We start from the raw sequence: 27051 nt of genomic DNA, 5'->3' as shown, positions 1-27051 counted from the left end.
GGCGTGGATATCGCGTGGATATCGCGTGTTTCGCTGGCTCAGGATATACCAAAGTCGCATGCACGATAGGTGGATGTGGATGGGTTCGGCCACGGGTGGTTGGTGCCAGAGTGAGAGTGAGAGAGTCATATATATATAGAGAGAAGGGGAAACTAGACTCGGCACTCCAAAGTATACAGCCTCCGCGATTGCAGTGGTGTGCTTTCGGTTCCCTCTACACGATATTCATTCTTCGCGGCTTCGCGCCCGTGGTAACAGTCCGATCCACGTTTCCACGTTGCACGCGTTGCAGCAGGACAGCTTCCGGAACCAGCTTTTCGTTCGTCCATCATCATTTCGTCGACCTACCAACCACTACCATGAAGCTCGCGATTTTCGCGTAAGTATTCCATCCGCGATCCAATATAACGCGAATAGCTCACTCTTGCCTTTTACTTTGCTCGCGCGAATCTTTGCACTTTCCCCGTGACCAGTGCTACGATTCCACTCCACGCATAATAATACGAGTATTTTTTCAAATTTCCTGTTCTCTCGAGCAGTGATCTTTCAAAAATTGTACATTTTCCTTCGATCGCCGTGTCACGTCACTTTTTCCGAGTAGTAGCCTGGCTTGAAATTTGCGCAAGACGTTGCAAATGTTTGGATACAGCGCGACATTTACGGATTACGGGTATTTACGATAGACAGTGATTGAATCGGTGATCCTTTCGACTTCCACTTTGAATCAAGGCCTTCGAAAGGTGTAGTTAAACGAGCTACACGTTTCAAGCCCTCTGGTATTCGGTATCTGTTGCAAGTGATCATTGAAATCAGGCTCGAGCGAATTTCCATCGCCACGCGAGTGCAAGCAGAGCGAGCGAGTAATAAATAAAAGAATAGAGAAATGCGTTATGCAAACGCTGATAGACCGTTCGATCCTGTTCTCAACCAGGAAATCAAATAGAAAACACAGCCATCTAAAACGTAGTAATAATAATAATAATCGATCAACGAATCAGGATCGCAAACATCGCGCAACGTGTCTCGCGCAGTTATTCTCGATTCTCAGTTACCGTTGCTTTCCCTTGACATTATCTACGTGCATCGTCTATCGCTACATTAGCGAGACCAGTTAAAAGACGAGTCACCTTACGCAACGGTTTTTGAAAGCCATCGAAATTTTGTTTGCGTGTAATTTCTCGCCGTACGTGACGAAAGAACGTGCACTAACACCGTTCTTTCATATTTTTCTCCAAGTAACCACGAAAACGAACAACCGTAACGTTATGTCACAACCGCGATCACGGTTGCTGGAGCGAGCAATAGAATTGCGTCAGGATAAGGCCGGACACGAGAAAGCACGAAACACCTAATCCTTTGACCGTGGAATCACGTTTTACTCGGTTGATCCGAGAAAAGTTGAAATTTCTCGGCTACTTTGAAATCGTGTTACGAAAAGCCATTGTTTTATATTCTTCAGCCAACTTGGCCTAAGTTTTCCAAGAAGGTTTACGGAGGCGTATTTTCTTCTGTTTCATAAGGAATCACCTCGTGCCCGATTCCTACGTGCTGTTCGTTATTCGGTCGGACCCTGTATACATATGTATGTAGAGGCGATCGAGTTTCACCGATTTTTCGGTGAATGTTATTTTAGAGGTAGAGGCCGGCCACGGGTTTCGGCTAGTTCCCGTGACATTTGTCAGCCGTCTCACGTACTCGTGTGATTCGTACTCGAAACGGGGCGACAAATGCTGGGAGTAGCGCGAGTTGCACGAGCCAAGCCAGAGAAAGTGAGTTTCGTACGTGAATGTCACAGGTCACGATCCAGCTGGTGTATACGCGGATCTACAACGACAAGCATGCGAGTATCGTGCTCTCCGGCGCACGCCGGTTTTGTCCACCGATCGTACGTTACGATCCCCGTGCACACACCAGATTCCCCTCCTTCGGGAGGACGAGCAACGTCCTCGGATTCTATTTTCGATCCTTGGCGAAAGTTGTACGACCGTCGAGTCCGATATCCTGCGAGGGACGCGTTAACGCGTCGCGGAACCAACCTGATTCCTTTCGGGGATAGAACTTTTATTAAAACACGCTCGGCACGCTTCTCTTTCTTGTTCGATCGAACCATCCTATTAGATCGGTTTCGTACGAAACGTTAGAACGTTTATATATACATACGAATTTCTACAAATGTCCGCAGTGTTCCAATAAGAATTTGTTGAAATATTCGAATAATAGAAGGTTGCATAAATATCCATAGTTTGGTAAGAAGAAATTTGCACGTTCACGTGCAACTGTTCGAGTCTCGATGGTCGAAAAGATAGAGATCGTCACCAACTAGGAAGCGGACGAGAGCAGCTGCGATCGATTATTCAGTTCGTTGGCGTTCGTCAGGAACGAAAGCGTTTCCTAGCCCTGAGCTATCCTCCGTGTGCACGATCATCGCGCTTCCTTTCACTATCGCTCAACATCTTCGCTTTTCAACTTGGCGAGATTCTGCACTTGCAGTGCACGGTTATCGTGGTAACTAGGCCAAGCTGGCGTTAAAATATAATCGTTTACTCGGCAAGCAACAAATTCTTAACTCTACCTAATCAATTCGCCTTTAAAATATCTGTGAACACGTATCGACGTTGAACCGGCCATTCTATATAATGGACCAATGCCGACTCGACGATCGTATCCGTACAACACGCGACAACACTGAACAAACGAATATCCACTGATACGGGAGAATAAAAAACATTGGCAACATTGGAAAATCGTTTAGATCGACGTTAACACTTTACCGACCGATAGCGGCTCAACAGCATACGCTCGTCCGACCGGCTTTGTTTCGGTTTAGACTCTTCGATACTATTCTTTTCGTTCATCGCGAACGGTAAGTTTTTCAAATTGATATAAAACTGTGGGAGCTTACAAAGCAACGCAACTGACGTAACTGAGCGAGGTACCTTAGTACTAAATAATAAATTACTGTTCAAATAACGAGGAAAATTATCGGCGATAAAACGCCGATTAGTAGGCTATCGGTCGGTAAGCGTCGGCGACAAAAACCCGATTAATCGGCTATCGGTCGGTAGAGTGTTAACAACGACCATTATCTGTAAAATCTATCATTATCGTTTCAGTTATGCTGTTCGCTGTAAAGTAACAGAATTTTCATCATTGGCGAGATTTTTGCATTGGCAAGTATGTTCCAGTAACAACTGTTGTATTTACAACGTGTTTGCTTTGTAGATTGGTGGTGGTCAGCTGTCTGATAGCCGTGGTAAGATCGGCGGAAGAGGAATACGATTACGAGGAAGAGCCGGCAGCTCCGGTGACCCCTGCACCGGCTAGATCGAATTCTGGTCGACTGGGCGGACTATTATCTTCGCGAGGACGAGTAAACGTTGGAAGGAAATCGTCAGCGCCGGTGAGTTGCGACTCGTTTGGAACGAACCATCGAACCGAACCGATAAACGTGCTTTGTCTCTCTCGTTCCAGGCGCAATCGACCACCGCCAAAGCGGTCGAGCAGCCGGTGGAAGTGGAGGAAGAGGGCGAAGAGGAATTCGACGATAATCAAGATCAGCAGGAAGAAATTCCTACCACGACCACCGAATCCTCGAAGAAAGTTCGCGGCGGTGTCAGACCTTTCAGGTAATCGCAACTTCCATTGTCTAGAATTCCGAGCGTGTTATGGTGGAACAGCGCGGAATCTCGATTGCTGGAACATCGATCAGTAGATTAGAATTCGCGGATGGTTTCCGGCGAGATAGAAATTTTGAAATTTTCCATCAATTCGAATATACTGTTCGAATAAGATAACGAAAAATATCGGTTGGTTTCAAGGTCGAACCAGGATCTCTTAGCCGCGTTAAAGAGGAGAAGAGCTCAAGTAGGACCATCGCACCGAGAAACGTCTGGTACGCAAGCCGCCTTGGAATCGACAACACCAAAATCCAAGTAACTATGACACAGAATTTTTAATAGTCTTTCTATTGTAGCACACGATTTTACATTAACCTCTAGCGTGTACATTAATGGCACTTTATTCCACATACGAGTAAGTAACCGGAAAAAAGGCAGTGATATTTAAGACAGCAGTCACGTCATCTTTAACGTTTAAGGTTATTACGGTTCGTCCAGGACAGCTTTTTCGAAATGAAAAAATTAACAAAATTATAGAAATATAAAATACCAAACGTTTGTTTATGGCTATTTGGTATAAGACGAGGAGCAGGAAGATGATTGTTCAGTAGGTTACGAACAATGAAATGTTCTGATTTCCAGAGCGACCACACACAGCCGCAGCAAAAGCACCGCCAGCGGTGCGAACGAAGCGAAATCATCGGGACGCGGCAGGTTCGGAGGATCCAGGGGAAGCAAACCTTTGCAAGAAGAGGTGGAGGAAACCCAACGAGAGGAGGTGCAAGTGAAACCGAAACCTTATCGCAGAGGATAAATCGATAGTAGAAAGGGATGCGAGTTTCCAGCTTTGTTTGACTTGAACGCGGAACGAAACAATTAAAAGGATTGCAGCGACCAACGTCGATCTGTTCGGAGCGGCGTGAACTTTTTCCCTTCTTTCGGACGAACACACGAAACTTGCAACGAAAGTCTCTCTTTTATAATCCGCGTTTGAAAAATTAGAACGCGACAAATGAACACGCGGCAAAAGAAAAGCGCCAGATACTCGTGTAACATTTGCGTACTAAAAGTACATTTCGAAAACTATGACATGTATATAGAAGAAGGCTGCCATTCACCGAATACTCAAGGTACTTACTGTATAAATGTAAATTAATAACAATAAAATTTCTAGAAACAAACACTTGGAAAATACGTACATAATTTATTAATTAACGGGTGTAACGTAATGGATTTCGAATTAGAATTTTCGAGATCTGGTGAGCGTTACAATGTGACTAACCTTGACGAGTCTAGGAATCGGCAACTAACGCCACGATCTTTATCTCGTAAGTTACTTTCCTTCGGGCGTATTTACATAGCCGCGAGAATGGTGTGGGATGTAAGCAGGAGAAATTCCAACCACCGACTTTGGAATGTCGAGGGCGTGCTCCATCTGCACTCTCGCATTCTCATCTTTTATACATCTCGCGCGTGCACCACTCCCAAACTTTGAAATCTCGCCGCTAGCAACCGACAGCCTTACAACCATCATGTTTGTAGAACACACTTGGCATCGACGATTCGTCTTCGTCGCGTCATTTTGCCGCCTCTACTTCTATCGGTCTTCTCCTTTAATGTTTGTTAATTTAGCCATGTTCACGCAGGCGCTATGACCTGAAAGAATGATGACCTTTTGAAGCGTAAAGTACGCATAAGGTAAGAATTTTGAAAGCAAACGGGATATACCGTCGAAAAATACAAAGGAGCTAGAAAATCAAACGTATTGGTAGAAAGACGATTAGAACATGAGAGATGGAAAGGAAGTGGATGGAATAGGAGAAGAAGAAGACGAAAAGGAGGAAGAGAGGAGAGGGCGAAAGGCGAACTCGACCAGGCTCTGTTGTGTATACGCGAGAGGTAGGAAAGTGAGAGGCAGTATCTCGTCGGCCTTGAAGCCTTTGCGAGAAGCATTTCACTCGCAAAGACCATCCGAGTCGCGTCACCGGTCTGATAACACGGGAGGACGTTGAGAAGCGAACTCGAGAAATCGAGAAATCGAGAAATGTCGTCGGCAGAAGCCGGGAGAAGTTGTTTTCCTTAAAACGTACTTCATACACTTACCAATTATTTGAATAAAATATCTGAAAAATGATTGTTTCAATGACACATCGCTTTATCAGTGACAGACTTTCTTACGATGTCTTACGTATACGATTAAACTTGAACGCGTATTATTATTCGAGGATAATCGATAATGTTGTTTCGTTGTCTTCTAATTTACGATTTAATATGCCGCAAAAAAATATCTTCCAAACGCGAAAAAATAAGAAATGTTTTCGACCTCTGGAATATCCTAGCGAAATATTTAGAAAGTTTGCTTATATTCGGTAATGTGTAGTGTTTATATTCGAGTAGCTACGAGTATTCAAATTTTGGCGGCTACTGTTGCTTACGTATACTGTTACGTTATTAAGCTAAGAATTTGTTTGCCGTGGATGAACGCTATTTCAAGAAATAAAAAAACTAGACGTATCTTCGAGTCGATGGCATTTAATTAAGAATCGCGAATGATAGATGTCCTATTCACTGGTAATCCTTGACTGGGACTACATTCCATTAAGAATTTCCCGTTTCACTCGACCTCTACCACGGTACACGACCGATATAGACAAACCACGACCGTTTCCATTGTTACATTAACCTCTGGAAACGTATCACTATAATACAATAAAGTCTTCGACGTGTGAAAACTGTTGTTCGGTTAATTGAATTTCTCGTATAATAAAACAACCAGTTTTCTAATTACAAAGTGTCGAATTTATTCAGAGCGTCAAAAATATTCAACCGGGGGTAGAGAAAATTGCCAGGTTATTTTAATATTTAAAAGCATTTTACCCTGGCAAAACTACGCTACGAGGAGAGTATCGTGTTTGGCCTCGATGTATGTTCGTCGTTTGGCCCTGTAACTTCAAAACGGCTTAACCGACTTCAACTTTGTAGGTCTCGATCGATTCCTGTCACGGCAGTGTTGTAGGTTATGTAACGTATGCGCCTAAATCGGCGAATTCAGCAACGGAATCTGTCTATTTTCTTCTTCGTTTATACAGCGCGTTTATTTATAGGTTTCGCAATGATTATAAAAATCGTCACAATGACGATCAATTTTTTTTAGTTTCACGTATCATTCGTTTTAACGTTTACTTTTTCAATTGCTAGTTTTAACTATCACGTACTGTGAAAGATATTTGGCAGGCGCATTTTTCCTTCCATCGATTACCAATTACCGAGATAAACAGCTATTATAAGATCGAATATATTACACGTCTACGTGACCCGAGAGCCTACTTGGCGCATCACGTGCAAGTGACTTTTAAAAGTGCACCTCGCCATGCATATATTCGTGACTCGTGTCCAGAGACGACCAGTGCTACGTTGACCTTTCGATAATGTCGTCGAAGTCGGCGGCTGCAGCTGCGGCAGATGCAACGCTAATAACGATCGTGCTTCTCATCTGTGTACGTGGCGCCTTCTCCTAAGCCAGTGGTTCTTAACCTTTTGTATACCACGGACCCCCTTTAGATAATTTTTCTGTCGACACGAGCCACCAACATCTAACTCGAACTTGAAATCCTCGAAAATTAAACGTTGTAACGTTGGTACCCGTGCAGTGTCCAACCTTTTGGACAAAACTATGCGAGCAAGGACCTCGTAGCAGGTTAAGAATCGCTGTTCCGAGTCATTTTAACGCCACTGCACTTTCTAACGCGATCGAGAAGATGCATGCAAAAGTGTAGAACGTCGATAAGTTATCAGTCCCGAACCTTTCTGTTCGATCGAGTACGACATAGTCGAGGACGATCGAAAGTAAGGCTATTGCCGGAAGGAAATTGCGTAAACGTTTCTCGAGCTTGCCCGAACGTTAGAAAGTTTCAAATATCTCGTGTCGCCAGTCGTTCCGAAAAGTTATTCACTGCAACTTCTCTAGCTAGGGATTTTCACGTATCGATTATATCAATCTTTGATAGCATGATCGACATACTTTATTCGTCGCGGCAAGTATTAATACTGTGAGGAATTCTTTTCAGGACAAATGTATTTTTCGAAGAAATTAGTAATAATTAGCGATGCTGTTGGCTGTCGTCTATCACGGTCTTTGTAACATAAACGCGTGGATTATTGAAAAAGAAAGAAAGTAACCTACAGAAACGTAATACCAACGAAGTCACGCAGAATGTGTTCTCGGTGGTTTTTAGTTACTTTGCAAAGATTATAAATCTTCCTTCGTTCCTAGTCATTCCTATTGCGTTCTATTGCGTATGAAATGGTCGATTTCGTTCGATAGAATCTATTAACTACGAGTGTTGTTAAATAAGACTTGTCAGACGTTGGCTGAACGCTTCACATTTAACCAAACACAGCGTGATCGTTATTTTGTCGATCGTTTTATCGAATTGCAAATCGATATGGAAATTTTCGCAAAACTTGAAATTTGAATGCTTTGAATTGAAATTGAATGAATGAAATGAAATTGAATGGAGATCGACTGAAATTTGAATGAAACTTGAAGAAATCGTAAAATCGATACGGATTTTTAAAAAGCCATAGACTAAGAGAAGAGAGAAGCTGCTGTGGACGTGAAAAACGAAGAATGGAAACGTGGAAGTAAGAAATTGGAAGGAAGCCACCTTAAAACACCACACCTTAGTGCGCTAAGAACTAAAAGAGGACATAAATTGTATTCTCAGGAGAACAACGGGAGAAGACAGTGAACAACAGTTCGTGTCGCAAAACGGAAAGTTGTTGCGAAACGAGGAAACGATTATAGAAATGCAACGGTATTATTTCTCATTATATTGCACAAAACTGTAACGCGGCGCGCTCGGTTGTTCGTTATGAGCTGTATGGTGCATTTCTCCCAGGCAAATATACGTCTGCGCGACGAGAATAACTCGTAATTGTACTTCATTTAGCGGAGCTCGTCAGCTCTTGTGCTCACCTGCTTGAAAGGCACGTATAATCGGATTTATCGTTCTTTTCGATGCTCTTGAAAACGTTTCAAACGCGACGCCTCTTACAACACGGAGCGGAAAAGGCATCGAGTCGTTGAAGGAAGATCGACGATGGTAAGTAGAGAAAAGAGTGGAAAGAGCGCGTAAAAAGATATACCGTCAGCTTTATTTTTGTAGGTTAAGCGAAGAAGCGAGATTCTACGACATAGAATAAGACGAAAGTGAAGAATAATAGAATTAAGTTGCAGACTCGCTTACTTATCTCAGGCTGATGGTCAAGTAATTGAACTTGGCTTTACTTGCTATACACAGAAACAAAGTTAGAACTGATTAAAACTGAACATAATACGGTTATACGACAGCTGTATCGATTCTTTGGTTATTCTCCCTCTTTGTCTTGAAATATCTTCCTATACAAATTTTACTCGTTACGCTTCATTCATTCCGCTTATCCTTTGTCTATCTGTTATTTTAACCATGCGTCAGTTGCTGATCGTTGAGGTTGATTCATAGAATAAAGAGTGGAGGAATTTGTGATAGATAAATATATTGAAATAAATAAAGGTATAAATATAAGTTCAGATGATGATTCAGATCCTCACTCTTACAGTCTTACGATACAATAGAAGAAGCTATGATAGAGAGCACGTATTTATAACAAAGAACATTACCAAAAAATTAACCTTGTAGCTCTAGCTGAAGGCTGTAAGAAACAACAATAGAAATTTACTTATGTTTCTTTTGTTTCTAGACCTTGTATTTGAAAACATAATTTATATATTCAAGGTCCACAAATCTTCACCCTCGTCTTCCGCTCTTGAGCTTCTCTGTTGGTGATTTTCCTTCTTTTCCTCCTTTTCTTCTCTATTTTTAACCAGCTTGTACATCTTCATTTCTTCGACACTGAAATTCATTCCATCTATCATTTCACGTTCCTCCTCGCAGTATCTCGACGAGCTTTCCCTTTTTCCGGGCAACGTATATTTTTCCTTTTCCTCTTTCAGCCAGAACTTTTTTGCCCCTTCGACATCCCACCGCACAATCTTTTATCTCCTGAAGATGATTCGCCAGATCCGCCGTGCTTCATTTTTACACACGTCGGGCAATCTTCTCGATTTCGTTCGTTGCACGAATTCACGGGTCACGCTGCGTAATGGCGTGCAAATACGTTGTTTACGACCTGTGAACACGAGCATGATGCGCGATGACTATGATTTAGAATAAGACGAAAGCGAAGAATGAGAAACTTGCGTCGGAGACTTCCTCATTTCCAGATATGTTACGGAATCCTCTCCACTTGGTTCGTGGCGTGAATTTAGGGCCCACGGCATACAAACGCCTTGTTTACGACCTCTGAACACGAGCATTACGTCTGGCGCGATAATACGGCCGACGGCCCAGAATAAAACGAAGCATTGCTCGATGGAGAGGAAGAGGAAAGGACTTTCTCCGAGCGGAGATCCTTGTTCGCTTTCCCTGATATCGTATCCGTGCGCGTTTCTGCGTCCCAAAGGTTCGACGTAAGGGCGTTGTGATGCAAAGTTGCAAACGTACGATCCACGTCCTAATTTTCAGCGTATCGATCCATTGAAAGGCAACTTACATTTTACAATGTTTCGTAACGCGATTACTCTACGACGTGCGTGTGTGCACAACTTTAATTACTTTCGAATTGGTTTCTGCCGGTTTGCCAAATTACCGAAAAGCAAAGTCGCCTTCTTCTTGCAGCATCCTGTTCAATTTCTATCTACAACGTGACTCATTAAGAACCATGGAGAATCATCGAAGAGTTAAGAAATCTTAGGAAGTTTTCCAAGATCGATATCGTTCGATGCACGGGCTACAACGCCTACCTGCCACCGTGTAGCAATATACACACCAATGTTAAGGTCGTGCCATCTGCGGTGGCCGCGTAACGAAACGTAATGGAAATTGGCGATCGTCAACGCGAAATCTAGGTCAAGTTGATGTCCGGTTCTGCGAAACCGGAATATGTATCAGTAAAATCTTCCCTGGCGCTAGTTCCTTACAACGAACCAACGCATTCACACTCGCAAGAGCAAAGTGGCGCGTTGAAAGTTTTCTTAGTTCGTGAAATTCGCCTTATTTCAATCATGCTGAAAAATTGGAAAAAAAGAAACGCGATCGCCGATCACCGACTAAAAACGCATCGAAGAATTGGAAATGTATCTACCGAGGCGCATTCCTTATCGTAAATAGTCAAGAGTAGATGAAAGAAGAGTAAGAGTGTTTGGTTGGCGTAGAAAGATCTACGAGTAATCTAGGCGACATCATCTTACGTAATAAAGTAACGACTATTCAACGTATCGTAGAAAAATATACGCACGTGACCACTTTCACGGATTCTTCGCCATGGTGAATGGTGTGGCGAACGGTTGGCTTTACCACGCTGTTTTACGATAGTCGGGAATAGAGGAAACCGTATGACGCAAATATGGCCCTGGCGTTACTGTTCTCACCTCTGCTATGCAAATGCCACGACTCGTCGATCATTTGGCCGTACTCGTTTGCCAAAAGACGAAAGAGGATGAAAAGAGAAAAAGAAAGAAATGAAAAACGAAGGCATCCGGACCGGTCGACCGGTGGGAGGTAGAATCGATGACGATGGAAGGCACTTTCCATGAAATTCCTGAAGGCGCCTCTCGGCAGGTTTCATCATCGCGCTTACCCAAAGAAATCGAAAACTATCAACGACGCCGAACGCATTGTTGCGGCCGAATATTCGTAAGCCTCGTGGAAGATGCAAAATGGCGCCTATTGTGTTGGAGAGCGAAAGTCATCCACGATATTCACACGTGTCTTAGATTCCGGTTCTTGGCTGTCCTTAACATTGAACGGGCTGGTCGTGTTCGACCTTACGTCGAGAGGATGTTTTGCAACTTGCAGATTTCACTTCGATACCCTGCATTCTCACCGATGCAATGGCCAATCGCGTCCACCGCGTCCATCTGCTATTACCATCGAGACAGAGCATAGTACTCGGCTATGGAATTAGAATCGCAGGTAGAAATTTCATTTCTCTAGGATACAGCTGCTGATGGCGAACACGCGTCACATTTTGAGAGAAGGCACGAGCTGTGTCGAAGCTCTGATCAGCAACCGTAGATAATACGAAACGGTATCGTAGACATCGACCAAGAATCGCCAATATCCTCGATCTCGACCACATCCTGGCGATACTCGAAGCGTCGGACACACCCGTGACCAGAGAAAGTGAATTTTGTAAAAGCAAATCCCAAGTAGAAACGAAATGTATCGGCACCTTCTTCTCGCATCGGACACGCTCTTTTGCAACGTACGTGCCGTTTCTTCGCGTTGCAGGATATCGCGATGTAATAAAATTGGAGGAGCGTTGATTTATTTCTAAAATAATTTACATCGGTGTTGGGACACGGCGTTGTCTCCGCGCCGAGAAATTGAATTTGTCTTCAGGTAGGTTGCTACAACGTCATACCGTGCAAGGAACGCAAGCATCGTAGTCTGTTTGCTATCCCAACATCGCGAACCTATGGCGAAAACTGGAGAAAAGATCGGTCGTCCGCGTCATACCTAAACGAGTAGAATTTCGAAATAGTTGCTCACCGCTATAACGAGCCAGTGGCAAACTTGAACCAACGTAAATTCGATTTCTGCAATCGCGTTCTTCCACCGTACCGTGTACACGGTGCGCTTTCGTTCTTGGCTTGTCATCCAACTTAATTTCGATTAGGATGACGCACGAGGCGCGGCGTTCGATAAGCCACGCTCGTGTTCACGAACTTTGTAGTTACATATGCTACCTAGAACGCGAACACGGAGAAAGTGAATCCGGCATCGCCACGTTGTAAATCGCCGATCGAAAAGGCGTGGGCTTTTAGCGTTAAAGCATCATCCGTGTTAAGAATTTCCTTGGAAACGCGTATTTCAATGTCGGTTCACGTGCACAAGACGAGCGGTTACTGTGCAACAACCTCGACGTCCTCTGGAACTTTGCAACGTTACTGCGGAAATTTCCCTATATATAACTTTTGAAAAAATTCCACGAACAAACGTCTCTCGAAAGTGTATCGAGAAATCGCGCGAATCGCGAAGGTCCATTGAAATGCAGGCCGAGTTCCGCGAAAGTGCAGTCAAGGTTCTCGAGTTGTTCACGAGTATCCCGTACACGCGTGCATCGATATGTTATGCCGCGTATGTATCTCGTACGAACCGTCGTGATTTCATCGATAGATTTCACGGTCAACCTGGATATTCCGTCGATACCGTTGTTCGAGTTTCTAACAAAAAATTTGAAAAATATCCACCCTCGTATTTGTGGTGGCACTCGACGACGGAATTTTCCGACGGCTTCGCGACACAAAGCGTTTACCATCAAACCGTAAGGCTGACATGCCCAGTGTACCATCGATATCCTTATGGTCCTTTCGCCGAATATTCGAAAGAATGTATACGCGGCAACCGTCGCGGACGTCTAACGAACGTGTGCGTAGTGGGGATATCGAGCGGCAACAAAGAAAAAAATCCGTTGGATTTTGAACAAAAGATTTATTCCGTTTCGAATGGCGAAATGCAAAGGGTCTAGCGTAACAGCAAAGCAAACACATTCGAAAAGCGTAATTGTCGATCGTTGATCGTTGATCGTTGACTGTTGACTGTGGTTTGTTGACTGTTGATTGTTGACTGTTGTCTGTTGACTGTTGATTGTTGACTGTTGTCTGTTGACTGTTGATTGTTGACTGTTGACTGTTGACTGTTGTCTGTTGACTGTTGTCTGTTGACTGTTGATAGTTGACTGTTGACTGTTGACTGTTGTCTGTTGACTGTTGTCTGTTGACTGTTGACTGTTGACTGTTGACTGTTGTCTGTTGATTGTTGTCTGTTGACTGTTGATAGTTGACTGTTGTCTGTTGACTGTTGACTGTTTAATAAACTTTTTTGTTGAACATCGAGAGTATTCTTTGGGTACTTGCATCTAACACCACCTCGTATTAATTTTTTCAGCTTCTCTTACTGGATATGTTCCACAAGACGAAACCTGTACGATGATGTGGCTTCTTTCTTGCAGATTCGACTATTCGATCGTTCGCTTTGAACACCACGCGAACCATAGAGAAATAGTGTCATACAACAGGATCACGGTTACTATCTGCCTACGCCAACATTCTTTCGTGCAAAAAGCGTGCCTACGTAAAGCTGTTTGCTCGATGCGTCATACACAGTTGCATCCGCTGCTGCTTGATTCATTTTGCAAAAGTTTTGCGTAGCAGAGATTCGAGTAAAATACGAATATCCTTGCGAAACGCTGCTGGCGATGATCGCGAGTTAGGGAAAAAAACGAAGGCAAGAACGAAGGTAATAGCTCGGTTGAAACGAGAGAGCGTCCTTCTGGCCGGAGAATGCCGGTCGTAATTTCTGGTATACGACGCACCTGTGTTCACGGGCGCGTACAGTCAATGGCCGACCGTATTTAGCCTTCGATTTGTACGCAGAAGGTCCGAGGTGCAGCGGATATAGTAAGCGCCAGGTTGAATGGTAATCGAGCGTGGCTAATTCATCCATCATCCATATACGACCAGGCGAATTCGTAACCGCCGTTTGACTTTACTTGCACAAGTCGTATTCGCTAGCCTCGATCGAGGAACAAGCCTAACTTGACTCGGGTTGGGTCGCATTGTACTGTAATAACGCACGAGAGAAGACATTGTTCTCTGTCGCTTCGCGTGCTTGCTCGGTAAAGGGGCGCGCACGAGTGCTCTCCTTGTCGAGAGAAAGTCTCGTAGCTATACATATTCGTAGCAGTTTCTGTCGCTTCGTGTATCAACCACGGCCTTTATTTACTTCTTTACTTGTTTATATATAACTAGATTCCCCGCGTATCTACGTTACAACACGTAATCACGCTACACATAATAAACGCATCGTTTAACTTTTAATTACATCAGATGGAAGAGAAGCGAGTGATCAAACACATTCAAATATCCAAATATCTGACATTCAGTCTAATCTTATCCTATCCTCCTCCAACAGACACCAAACCTCCACTTTCGATTCCAATCTCTTTCGCAATACACTGCTAAACGATCCAACGTGTACATTCCAACCTTGATTCAGGTGTCTAAAATGGTCTCAAGCGGCAAGGTTGCCCATGTTCTTCGTCTACTACGGATTTATCGATTATTGAAATTTCTAATACCTTCAAATAGTCTACAACAGCGTTGCAAAGTTTCGTGCAGGATTCGAGTGACGAGTTTACATAGAAGAATGATTAGAAACGTAAATGAAGAGGGATGGGGGGTAGAAAGATGATAAAGAAACGATGTCAATGCGAATGTTGGGTATAGTTGATCGCGGATTATCGTGGCATGGCCTGGCCTGGCCTGGTCCTAATGGATCGACATTCTTCTTGCGCAACGAGACGTAAAGACCTTTAACGCGGCACCTACCTTCTGGTTCTCGTCGCTGTGCCTCGATACTTTGTATGTGTAGGATTACGGAACTCGCAGGCTCTACCGGGCCTTGACACCTACGATACCGATCGCGAAGCTCTGGAAACGCGATCGACTAATCGTTGTCGACCTTTCGTTCGATGGAAAAGGCGGAAAATTTCGCGCAACAAACCACTCAGATACTATAGATACAGGTAGCGGTACACGATGAAAGTAAGAGCGATGTTAGTTGAATCCTTGAAACGTGGAATCCTCGAAGCGAGGCGAAAGAAAAGCAGCCGGTTGCTGGGAGGAAGACCGAGCATTTTCACTTTGTCAACGTTCTAGCTGCGTCTGTGTTCGATAATCTTCGCTCGTCTGCCGCGAGCAGTGCCTTTCAACACCGCCATATGATTCACGCGATTCGTGAAAGCGGTTACGCCGAACAAAAACCGAGTCGACACCTCCTTGGAATTCCCGCGATTCCTCCAACACCCGAGAAAACGAATCTCCGTTGCGAACGAAAGGGAAAACGGACAAGTCCGATGATCTTTGCAAAGGTCGTCGGGAGAAGCAAAAAAAAAAAAAAACAAAAAGAAAACGAAGAAGAGATGGACCGATCTTTACGATGGTTAAGATCGATATAAACAAAGAGGTGAAAAAGCAAGGAGAAAGAACAGCGAAACACAAAGATTCACATAAACGTGGAAACGGTAGATGTAAGAAGACGGTGGACGAATGATACGATACAAAGCAAACTGGATCTGTCTGAGAATAAAACTGAGAGTTCTGCGGCGGAATAGACGGTTAACTAGGTAAACCAGCAGCTAACTCGCTCGCCGCGATTCCAGTGAGTAACCAACCAAATAGTCAGGATCTGTTGAGTCTCGTTCTCGAGTGGCGTACATCGAGTCGAGTTCGACTACGTGGTGTCCAGTTTTCATGGGCTGGTGGGGTGTACTCCAGGTGGCCGTGGTGGGTGGCGTATAAGTAGAGGCCTGCATTCGCCGCCGTTCTCATACCCTCACCACGTCCTTCGACTACCTCTTACTTTTATATATACACACACCGGTGGTCTTTTTCCGCTTCTCTTTCTCTCCTTTTCCATATCCGTGTCTCTCTTCTCGTAGTTTCGTACAACATAGTCGGAGAGTCCTCTGCGTGTCACGTCGGGTTAAAAAGAGGGAGAGAGAGAGAGAGAGAGAGAGAGTGAGAGAGAAAGAGAGAGAGAGAACGCGTGAAACGTATCGAAGGTACAGGTCGTGGCGTTCGTCGGAGAGACACGGCTCGTTTCTCGGATCGTCGCAGCTGGAAACCGAGTGTCGTCGAGAAGAAAGGGCAACGATGACCGCGAGTGTCCGGTGACAAAACGTGTTGCCAGTATTCTACGGTCGTTTCTTCCGTTACGATAGTATTCGCTGGTGCGAAGTTTCGAAGGTTGCTCGACCAACGTGCACCACCACATCTTCTACTTTACATCGTCGAGGAACTAGCGAGAGCAAGAAGAAGTGCAGAATAAGTCAACATGTGGATCAAATTCGCTCTTTTGTAAGTACAATTGTATATCGTGTTTCTTCGGCTTTGAACATCCTTGAACTTTAACGTTCGAAGGAATACGTTTTTATGGAGAAGTCGACGGCGATGGTAAATCACGGATCGTCACGGTGCAGCATTGGAAATTATTTCGCAAGCCGTCGCGCTCGAAAGCGCGGCTAATGGGGCGCAGTGACATTATCGCGCTGCTGTTTTCATTTTCGGCAAGTATTCGTCCGCGCTGCTAACGACGTCTGCCGAGAATGGTGATTAACCGGTAACGTAGTCTGGAAAAAACAGTCCGCGTGGCTTTGTTCTCTCGGCTGTTTCAGCTGGTCGTGTTTCCCTTTTCCGGCATATCTCGGCAATTTTCCTGAAGAACGAGTATATCTCGCGTATGTGGAGAAATTTTCATGGCAAGAGGAAGATAGAATTTCGTACCAACAGCCGATTCCACTGTCGTTGCAGCGTCTGTAATCGTGGGAAAAGTATCGACGAATGTAAAAATTCAATGCGACGAGAATTTCTGAATTCTACGAAATCGACGAGAATGAAATTTTTCTTGCAACCTGATCGACGAATCTCAATGGAAGAAAAATTAGTTGTCGAAAAAATCGTACTAAATATATAGGGAAATGTGGTTCTTTTTTTCTTCTCGTTGCTCCAACATCTCCATGCGATTTGCGCAACAGTGGAAAACAGGTTAAATAGAAAGTTCTCTCGATTACATCCTCGAACGTTTGCAAAGCTGTTTAACGCGCGATTCATAAAATTACGTTGCACCAGTGGGACAAAAAATATTTGCCGATTTTCAAATAGGCTTTCGCGGTAATGTTGTGAGTTACGTAACGCGAGTGTCTCGTGCCACTGCAGATACCGCGTATACACGTTGTATGCTTACGTAGATAGTGGCTTGTGAGCGAGACAGCTTTCTCCATATGGAAACACGCTAAATTCTATCGCTGTGCTTGCGTCTCCAGCTCAACCTTCCCATCTCTCTCTCGTAAAACTTCGTCTTAACATCTTCTCTGTTTCTTCATAGCCCGCATACCGTCTTCTTCTAAATCTGATTTAATTAGATCTCGATAAATCCGTTAAGAAGATGATGCAAGCAGATAGGAGATTTTTTCCGCCAGGCTCTCGCTTGGTAAAATGAAAGTGTTTAAATCGATAGGTCGGTAACCAGGCGAAAATGAAAATCTGATTTTTCCGACAACAATTTGTCCAATTACGATAATATTTATATATCTACAGGTAGGATCAGCGTTTGATCGATCGATCGATCGATCGTACACGCAAGAGACAGGATATACATATATCGTTGCTTTCGATCGTGTTCGCAAATGTCGCGGTACAACTGTTCGAAGCCATCGACTTTCTATCGAACGGAAACACGCCGAAGCGCATACAATGGAAAAGGATCTCGAATATTTCGCACGACTATTATTCTTTTTGTTTAACGAGAACAGTAAACCGCGTATTCTTCGCATTATTAATCTGTTAAAACAATTACTTTGCCAGAGAACGATACTCTTTCAGATGCCGAGTAAAAGTTCATTGTAAAAGCGGATATTACAATTGCACGCGTAAAACAAGCTTGCAAACGTATTTCACGTCCGGCGAAATATTTCTGGCGTTTCGTTCGTCCTAATATTGGGTTGGCAACTAAGTGATTGAGGATTTTGTCACTAGGTCGTATTGACAAATATATTGACAAATGCCACCTAATGGCAAAATCCGCAATCACTTATAACGCCAATCCAATAAATACACTTTTTATCCGAGCAAATCTTCTACGATCAAGCGATTCGATAAAATTTTCATCGAGATAAATTATCGCGCGAATAATCTGGAAATGAGAGGAAGATGTGGATTTTTCTGGCTGACTGTACGTAAAAATCCGTTGCTTTATTACAATGTCAGAGGGTTAATTTTACAGTAGCGGCTCTCCTTCATCGACAGAGGTAATCGATCGTAACCGATCGACCTTGCGGATAACTCGTTTCCTTGTAGCTGCTCCATCTTTTCTTTTTTTCTTTTCTCCCTCTTCTCGTGGGATTCTCGTCTCGTCTCGCCAAATCGGCCGACGTATGTACATCATCAAATTACCCTTTCGCATCGACGCTTTTACAAATTTGCTTCTCGTTCGATCAGCGACAAGATCGTCTAACGATAAGCGGATCGATGGATGCCGATCGTATGAAATTTTCGGACCTTTGCGTGAATCCGTGCAAACAACCTTGAGCCAAAGGAGGACGAGGTCGCGCTCGTATTCTCAGCCACGCTACTAGACGACCTTGACTTTTTCTTTCATTTAAATTATTCGCGCGCCAGAAAAATCCATCATTTCGCAAACCAAAATCAACTACCAAAATGGTTTCTCCCATCATTCCGCATTCGTTGGCAATATTATCTCACGAATCATTAATTCACCCGTATAATTGCTTTTTGCCCAACTTTCAAAGGTCATCATAGGTGAAAGTTTAGAGTAGCTCGTCCTTTTAAAATTACAAAATTAGATAATCGCGAATATCGAATTTCTCTGCCCAACGTCGTTTAGTATTTTATTTAGTAATTCCACTTGTTCATTGGGAAATATAATAAAAGAATAATTGCAATTTATTGGATAATGGATAAAGTGCAATTCTACCGAGAAATAATCTCGGAATATGTAATTTCTAATTATTTAAATAAAAAAAAGAACTGGATTAAGAAGAGTAGAAAAATGATCGCAACGATGTTACAAACGCTACACATTTACTATTTGTTTAAATTAAACTCGGCATTTGCTATCATTTATCGCGTCAGCTATTTGCAATGAATGAAACCATGGACACAAATGAACCGTCAACCGTGTATTTTCTCGCAATTAAATAGATAAAACTGATAAGTTTGCGGTTGAACTTTAAGTCTAAGGGAGCTTATCGCCAGTTTTAGAGATCGAGTACGAGTTGAAAAAGGACAAGCCAAGTTGGTTGCAGCTTCCAGCTCACCGGCCAGGCACGAACTTTCACCATACCGAGCGTTGTCTCGTGGTAGAATCTGTACGGGTTTCTCGGAGATAATGCGTTTGATTTCGCTACGATCTTAACCCATTGCACGCTACCAAATTAATTTGCTAGCTACCTGCTTTAGAATTATTTTTTTTTTTTTTATTAATTAGCACTTAAGCATTCGAACACTTTCGTAAGCCAACTTTCACGATAGTCTTCAGGGGTTAAGCAAAGGAATTCAGAATGGTAATAAAAGTGGAATTCTTGTTAATTCAGGATATCCTGTACCATCGCAAATACACTGGCAGACAATGGACCTCGAAGTAAAGCAGTGTCCATCGAAGGTAATACGTCTTTTCTTATTTTACGCTGCGTTCAATTATTCGAGCAACGTCTTTCACGTTGCTTTCTTTTCCTAACGTTCGTAGAATTCGTAACCTCGCACAAAGTGCCGGAGAACATCGCACGGCCGTGGGATTACGACGAGGACGACGACGACGTGGTCGACGTGGAAAGAAAAACGATCTCGAAGCACGGGAAACACGCGAAGAAGGTTATACCAAAGTTCGAGAGTTTCGATAAGAAGCCGGGCGATCTGGATCCAGTCAGACGTTTCGATTTCGTCGACGAAGACAAAGCGACTAACGGTAACAACGCGAAACGGCAGGTTCGCGTCGAATTGGAAAACTTCGGCGACACCGGAGTCCTTCAAGAAGATGGTATCCGAAGATCGGATACGCACAGATCGCGGCTGCAGGGTAACAAAGACTCGGTCATCCCTGGAGTGCACATCAGGTAAAGACATTTGCTGTTTCAACGTTAGAATTACACCGATTCGCCAACATGCTTGAACGATTATCGTAAAAAAACTTCGATGAATATATGAAAGTCGTAGCAGTCGTTTGAAATGTTAAAGTTGAGTCTGCATAAATTTGATCATCGAATTTCGTTGATTTTCAGCGACGAGTATCCGACTACCATGATGCCGGTTCTCACGACGCCACGCGAGGCGCGCGCTTTCGATTTCGTCCCGGTGAACATCATCCGTGACGATGGTAAAGAAACGTCGTTCCACGAACGCAACTTTGGCGACTTCAGCGACGTCAGTTTAGTGCCCGCTGGAACGAATTCGCGCATCCAGGTGACAATTCCTCTCCATCTTAACGCGTTCTTACGTCCAATCATTTCTCAAGCCGATCATTTCTCGCGCTAGTCAACCGATAAAAGTCATAGATCAAAGAAACTCCTCTATCCTTTTCTCGTTTAAGTTGTCCGAAAAGTTTCTTTCGTTTTATAAGGAAATAATAGACGCACAATGTTTTTTGTTTTATATCTGAGGTGATATTGGGTGTAGTGTGTTAAATAATCACTCGATGTTTAGATCAACAATATATTTATTAACAAGTGCCTTCTTTTGATCGCGTCGCGTATCGCTCTCGACTTCGCTAGTCAATCTCGCTGCCCGGTTACGACTCGACTTTATCGCTTCCTGGTTCGAACCTAACTGTCGATCGGATTCGATTCTTTTCTTTTTGTCGCCCCTCAATATCCCCACTATCCACGCGTTTGTTAGGCGCTCGCCACCGTTGCCACGCACGCCTTCTCCTCGAACATTCGGTGGAAGACCGTTGGGATATTGATGACTCATTAGGCACTTCGCTTCGGCAATTTACATTGTTGCCGAGTGCCCCCAAATATTAGTTTATTGAATTATGCGCGAACATAATAATAGAAATAGAACGAAATGAATCATACCTAATTCAATAAAATAACATAAAACAGAAATTGTTGTTCATCTATTATCACCTTGTTAAACCAAAGGAACTTTTCGGGCAACCTAATATCTATCCAGAATTAATGTAGAATTGTGGCTACAACAGGTAAAGAAAGGACCGAACGGAAAGGACTACGAATACGAGTACGTATACTATTACTATGACGAGGAGGACGAGAACAAGGCGGGTACAGCGGACTCTGCTGTCACCAATTCTTACGACGTTCCTTCTAGAACTACGTCCGCGCCTAGGCGTGGAGGATCCTCCGCCAACAGAAGCAAGTACAGTAACGTGGAAAGGTCCAGCACGGTGGAACCTGCCAGCAACGAAGTGATACCAAATCGCACTAACAACAGAGGCAGGCAATTGGTCGACGCGGAAGATGTCTCCGAAGAAAGGTTACCTACAAACACTAGATTTCCACCTAGGTGCGTGTTTCATGTGAAACCTTAACCAACGTCCCTTTCCTTTCCATTTTTCCTTCGCGCTGCTATTCGAGTAATAAATATAGCTACAAACTTGTACGACAACAGATCACGATCGAATCACAACACGGCGACCACGGAGCCTTCTAGAACGCGCGGGAATCGTCCTAGACCTGGTCTAGACCTCGTTGACTCGAGCAGTTTTCGAACGCATCAAGAGGGTCCGGAGTTTCCTCAGGTTCTACCTAAGGGACCCGTCAGATTTCTCGGTGTTACTCCGAACGAGGACAATGGAGAAGAAAAAGCGACAGCTAGAGGACGCGGCAGACCACAAAGGGTCCAAGAACCTGCTCCTGTAGAAGAGCTGGTCGAGGACGTGCCCGCTCCCACGACTAGGAGGAGACCGATCACCACACTGTCGCCTCAAGTAATTATTACACCGCTTTTTTAAATGTATCTTTCTTTAATATTAATGCTACAACTCGTATAACTAAAGATAGAATTCATAACAATTATCCGTTGAGCGTATCCGGAACAGCTGTGTATTTATATTTCCTTGCAGACCGAAGGTGAAGCAGTCAGAGGATCCTCGCGCGGTAGCGAAGAGAAAGAAGAGCAAACAGAAGAACCATCTTCGTCAACAGAGAAGAGCAGAGACAAACCATCCTTGGAGAAGCAAGAATACGAAGACTCGGATTCCTCTTCAACGACCTCGGCAAGCACCGCTTCAACTGCCACGGAAGATCCAACCACAGAGTATCCGTCTTCGATGGACAAAGTGGCGCTCGACTTGTACGCTTTCGTGCAACAAGGTCAAAGTAATTTGGTGGACGCGTCTAGTAGCGGAGCTACCGATTCTTCGTCAGACGAATCTACGATCTCTAACGAGGAAGCTACTACCGATCTGGCAGCTGTGACGGAAATGTCCGCCACCACGGTGACCCTGGAACCCACGACGATCACCACTGCGGCGCCACCCACCGAACCAATGACTACTACGGTTGCTACAACTACTACTGTTAGTACCACCACGACTACTACGACTACGACGACCGAACCTCCTACTACTACAACTACTCAGGCACCTGCTGGCAGGGGAAAGTTCAGGAGGCCAGGAATAGGGGGAACTACAGGTTCCAGAAATAGGTAGGAAAAGATTTTAAACAAAGGATTTTTGTACGACGATCTGATTCCTTAACGTTGCGATTAACATTGGGAAAAATCGTCGAATATGAATATAATCGTCTTTGAATGTTAATAGAAATTAAGATGTGAAATTTATGGTATCATGCGCGAGTCACTCGCAAGCGGAAGACAATTTTCTTTGTTAGATTCAGATTCAACAGCGTCTTATTTCCTTCTCCAGATTCAAATCCAACGGAAGCGGAAGTACGACAACCACCGAAGCTCCGGCGGAACCAACGCCGCGTACACGAAACCGCTTCGGAGGAAACGGTTCGAACGGCGGTGGTTTCAAGAGAAACCGTCCTGGACAAAAACAAACGTCCGTGGAAGAGGACGCAGTGCAGAAAGAGAGTTCCAGCTCAGTGCACGCGGAACGTCCTTCCTCCGGTACTCGTAGCAGATTTCGTGGCACTGGATCCACGAGATCCGTCTCGTCGACGACACCAGCTACGTCGAATGGTGGGTCGACCGCCGCCTCCAATGGACCGTCAGGAATATCAAGACCGTCTTTCAATAAATTAAACATCAATCGGCGACGTGGAAGACCAACTACGAATGCTCCAAACGCTAGCGAAGAGAGCCAAGAGTCGACTCGCTCGGAAACAGCGAAGGAAACCGCGCAGGAATCTGTTACGACCGCGCCAAAGTCTACTGTTCGTGGGCGACTTCCGGCCACAGGAGTCAGACCAGTCATTAAACCTGGGGCGAGGATAAATCTGAGAACCAAACCGGGACATTCGACGACCACTACGACTACCACGCCGCTGCCTGCAGATAAAGAGGAAGAATCATCTATCGATGAGCCAGCGGGAGAGGGAACCGAAGAGGAGACTCATGAGGTGAGTTTTAAGGAGCATACACACGATCGATGATACACAGCGCAGCAGCAGAAATATCCGACGATTTTTAAGTCTTCCTCCGTCTGCAATCTTCTCTTTGCTGGCGTCGACTGCATACGACGGTAGTTTAAATCCTTAGCTAGTTTATTTTAGGTTCTCGTGTTTCGAAGGATCACCCAAAATTCTTAAACACTCTTCCAATAGTCTGAAGTTTCATAATAAAACACAGAAATAAAACAGTAGTTTTTATCGCTACGTTATTATAGTACAGAAAAATGTAAGAAAAATACGGAAAAAAACGGTGTATGCAGGCGGAGAGTTAAAATGAAAAGGCATTGTACTCAGAAGGAAGCGTGAAGATTTATCGTTTCATAGCGGTACACAATGCCGATTCTATGAAAAATTAACGAAACTACTCGGTGATGTTATATTTGGGAAATATTTATACAGTGTCTTGAACAGTTTGGTAGACAGAAGATACTATACATTTTCTATAGTATTCTGTAACGTTGGATTATGCTGCTGTTGGCGAGAAAATCGTAAGATACCTTGTAAACACTGTTCGTAAACACGTTTGCCTGAATGTCCCTCGGTCAAACTTCTCTCTGCATTTCGCTTTCACTAAATGCCCTTTCGCAAAATGTCACATGCCGTGCATGCTTTGACACTAATTCGCGTCTGTTTCTCATCTTTCGAATACCAGTTACGTACGACGAATGCCTTGCATCGTTCTTGTCGTCAATTTCAGTCAGTCAATTTCATGTTCAATTATTCTTGCACGTTGGAAAAGCTACGAGCATCGGTCTGTAATTCAATAGTCGATACACGATACACCACGAAAATGTTGGTTATGGCTATGAAAATACAGCGGTTCGTGAAAATCTTCCAACGCTTGTGCGTTGTACTATTAACAATTTCTCCATTCACTCAAAATATTTCTTTTTCCAGGCACCGGCAGAGACCAGCCCGCCGCCAACGCGTTCCACCACTGTGAACCCTCTAAACAAACTGCGAAATCGAAACAGACTACAAGTACATCCAAAAACAACCACCAGAGCGCCAGTGTCGCTTGCTTCGAGAAGATCGCCATTGTTACCACGTCGTAAGGTAACCGAGGCACCAGTTGCCCAATCTAGCCAGGAGGAAGCGTCCGAGGAAGCAGACAGTTCCAGCGAAACAGAGGCGACCGAAGCCACATCGGCTGAAACGAGCACAGCAGCGAGCACAAAACACGAGGAAACCAGAGGACTCGGTGGACTTTTAGCGCCCAGGCGCAGGATAACGCCGCGACGACCTGGACAAATCATCTCGCGGGAGTAACAGTGAATAATTAAACGAACGATCCTATCTATCCATCGAGCCGTTTCTATTCCTCGTCGTAGTCGGAATCGAGAAGGATCAAAGTCACTTGAAAACGTGATCAATTACGAATCTGAGGGGAGGCCGATAGAGAAGCTCTTATCGCGAAAATTAACGCGAGAATTCGAGAAGAAAAGGCTTAAGATAGTAAAGATCGCATCGTTCCTGAATCTTCAGTATTCGTGTCATTTTTCAGCTCGAATTTCGTAGGAGAAAAGGGAAATTCTATCGCGTTAGTTTATCTCGATCGAACGACAATCTCGAAAATTGCTGACGAGGCGAGGGACTATCCCCCGGATGTAAATCGTAAATTTTGAGTAAAATTAAGTATAATGACGTAGTTGTTGAAAAAAATATTTGACATGTTTTTTTTGTCATGCGTATAGAACGAACGTATGAATTAGACGGTGGATGTAAGTACGTACATGATGAAAACCGTTTCCGGTTTTCACTCAGAGAATTTTCACTGAATGTGCGCGCACGAATATCACGCGACCGCTATTGAAGATAATAACGCGATTTCTCATCTTTATTTAATAAATAAACGCGATTCTCGTAGAAAGATATCGTCAGATGCACTTTGCTAAAGCGATACGTGGTCGCATTCGACTCCACACTTTTAGAACGATATACAACTCGCGTCGTATCGTAAGACAATGTTTCTGTAATTACAATGTTCCATGATACGCTGTAAATATGATATTGCAATTAAAAATATGTAAACCCAGATATATCGTCACTTTATTCCCTTTTTACTTTTCACTTTGCATCGTAAGTTCTCTGAAAGAAGTTTTAAGGACAACCAAACCTGAAAATACAATTTACATTAATTCTTAATGTATTTTCGGGCTATTGCGGGGAGACGCGGTCGCTAGAAAACACCTCAACGGGAGTCGTAAATTCCCGTTACGATTATAATAATCGACACCACGAATAGTTCGATCTCCTTATTTCGGTTAGGATAATAGGGGTGGTTGTTGTAGTATAACACTGCGATTAACAGGGTTATAAAAATGTATATTTCCAACACTTATTACACCAATGAGTTGCACCGTTACGTACGATATAAAGGACATAGACGAGAGTTATAGATAGTTAAAGCCCTCGTGTTGTAATAGAAGTGGCGACTGAACAGACCAGACTTTGTTCAACCGAATGACTAGACTTTGATTTTGACTGTTCGTTAGTTATGAGAACCAGTAGAGTTGACCCAGTAGAGTTGAGATGGCGTAGAAGCAGTAGAAGAAGTAGGAGCAGTAGGAACAGTCCGAGCCGTAGGATCTGTGAGAGTCGTAGGAACTCAGTAGTTCGTTCTGATGTGATTACGGAGGAAAGGGTGTGCTCTTTGAACGAAGAATGCGGATTCGTTGCTCACATTTTTAGTTAGGAAAGTGAGGACAATGATCCGCGATGCCGATTGGTTATGACCAATGTTGGGAATGAAGATAGGAGGAAGAAGCCTCCTACCAACATGATTTATGGGCGACATTTTTTATGGGAAAAACCAGCTTTTCCGTTAGGTACATCTCCGCTTTTTGCGTTAGGCCACTACCCGCTTTCTCCGTAATTCTTAAGAGCGCGTAATAAATCCAAGGACCTTTCTAAAAACCAGCCGAAAACACTTCTAAAATTATTTTTTTTATTTATTTATTTATTAAAATTCACAATTTGTCCAATTTGGACATTTGGTGGAATTTTTTAACGGTTAAATTAGCATGTTGGTGGCTACCCCCAGCGGGGTACCATCCTCGTGTTTCTTAGGTTATGTCCTTTATAAGGTCTGCTGGGTGCTTCCTTTTTAGTCTTCTGTCCATATTTGTGATTTTGTATGTTTCCGCAGCTAGCCGGTTTATGTGTGTTGCTATTCTTAATTTGTATTTCTCGGAGTATCTGTTGATTTCTTCCTTGA

General features: G+C 43.8%; 2 protein-coding genes across 4 annotated transcripts; both read left to right on the top strand.

The window, feature by feature from the left end:
• The first annotated feature begins 50 nt into the window (after window positions 1–50).
• On the top strand, window positions 51–4798 carry LOC100649829. The gene is made up of 5 exons (XM_003401802.4): window positions 51–379; window positions 3223–3400; window positions 3472–3626; window positions 3819–3932; window positions 4260–4798. Exons 1-5 carry the CDS (start codon window positions 360–362, stop codon window positions 4429–4431), a joined length of 639 nt encoding a protein of 212 aa, XP_003401850.1. The 5' UTR covers window positions 51–359; the 3' UTR covers window positions 4432–4798.
• A 2242-nt stretch (window positions 4799–7040) lies between these two features.
• Window positions 7041–25869, top strand: LOC100649715 (mucin-5AC). 3 transcript variants are annotated; one of them, XM_048413021.1, is made up of 11 exons: window positions 7041–8434; window positions 8570–8722; window positions 8786–8887; window positions 19836–19903; window positions 19988–20354; window positions 20520–20700; window positions 21440–21762; window positions 21868–22186; window positions 22322–22905; window positions 23126–23783; window positions 24732–25869. In XM_048413021.1, the coding sequence occupies exons 3-11, from the start codon at window positions 8880–8882 to the stop codon at window positions 25101–25103; spliced, it is 2880 nt and encodes a 959-aa protein (XP_048268978.1). In that variant the 5' UTR covers window positions 7041–8434; window positions 8570–8722; window positions 8786–8879; the 3' UTR covers window positions 25104–25869. The 3 variants fall into 3 exon arrangements, with proteins under 3 accessions (XP_048268978.1, XP_020722878.2, XP_003401849.2); XM_020867219.2 differs by lacking the exons at window positions 7041–8434; window positions 8570–8722; window positions 8786–8887 and adding an exon at window positions 16019–16581 and having other exon boundaries at window positions 21440–21477; window positions 21568–21762; XM_003401801.4 differs by lacking the exons at window positions 7041–8434; window positions 8570–8722; window positions 8786–8887 and adding an exon at window positions 16019–16581.
• The last annotated feature ends 1182 nt before the right edge of the window (window positions 25870–27051 follow it).

The sequence above is a fragment of the Bombus terrestris genome, chromosome 16 (assembly GCF_910591885.1).
Source record: "Bombus terrestris chromosome 16, iyBomTerr1.2, whole genome shotgun sequence".
Classification (NCBI taxonomy): Eukaryota; Metazoa; Arthropoda; class Insecta; order Hymenoptera; family Apidae; genus Bombus; species Bombus terrestris.
This window is presented reverse-complemented; position numbering and strand designations above follow the sequence as displayed.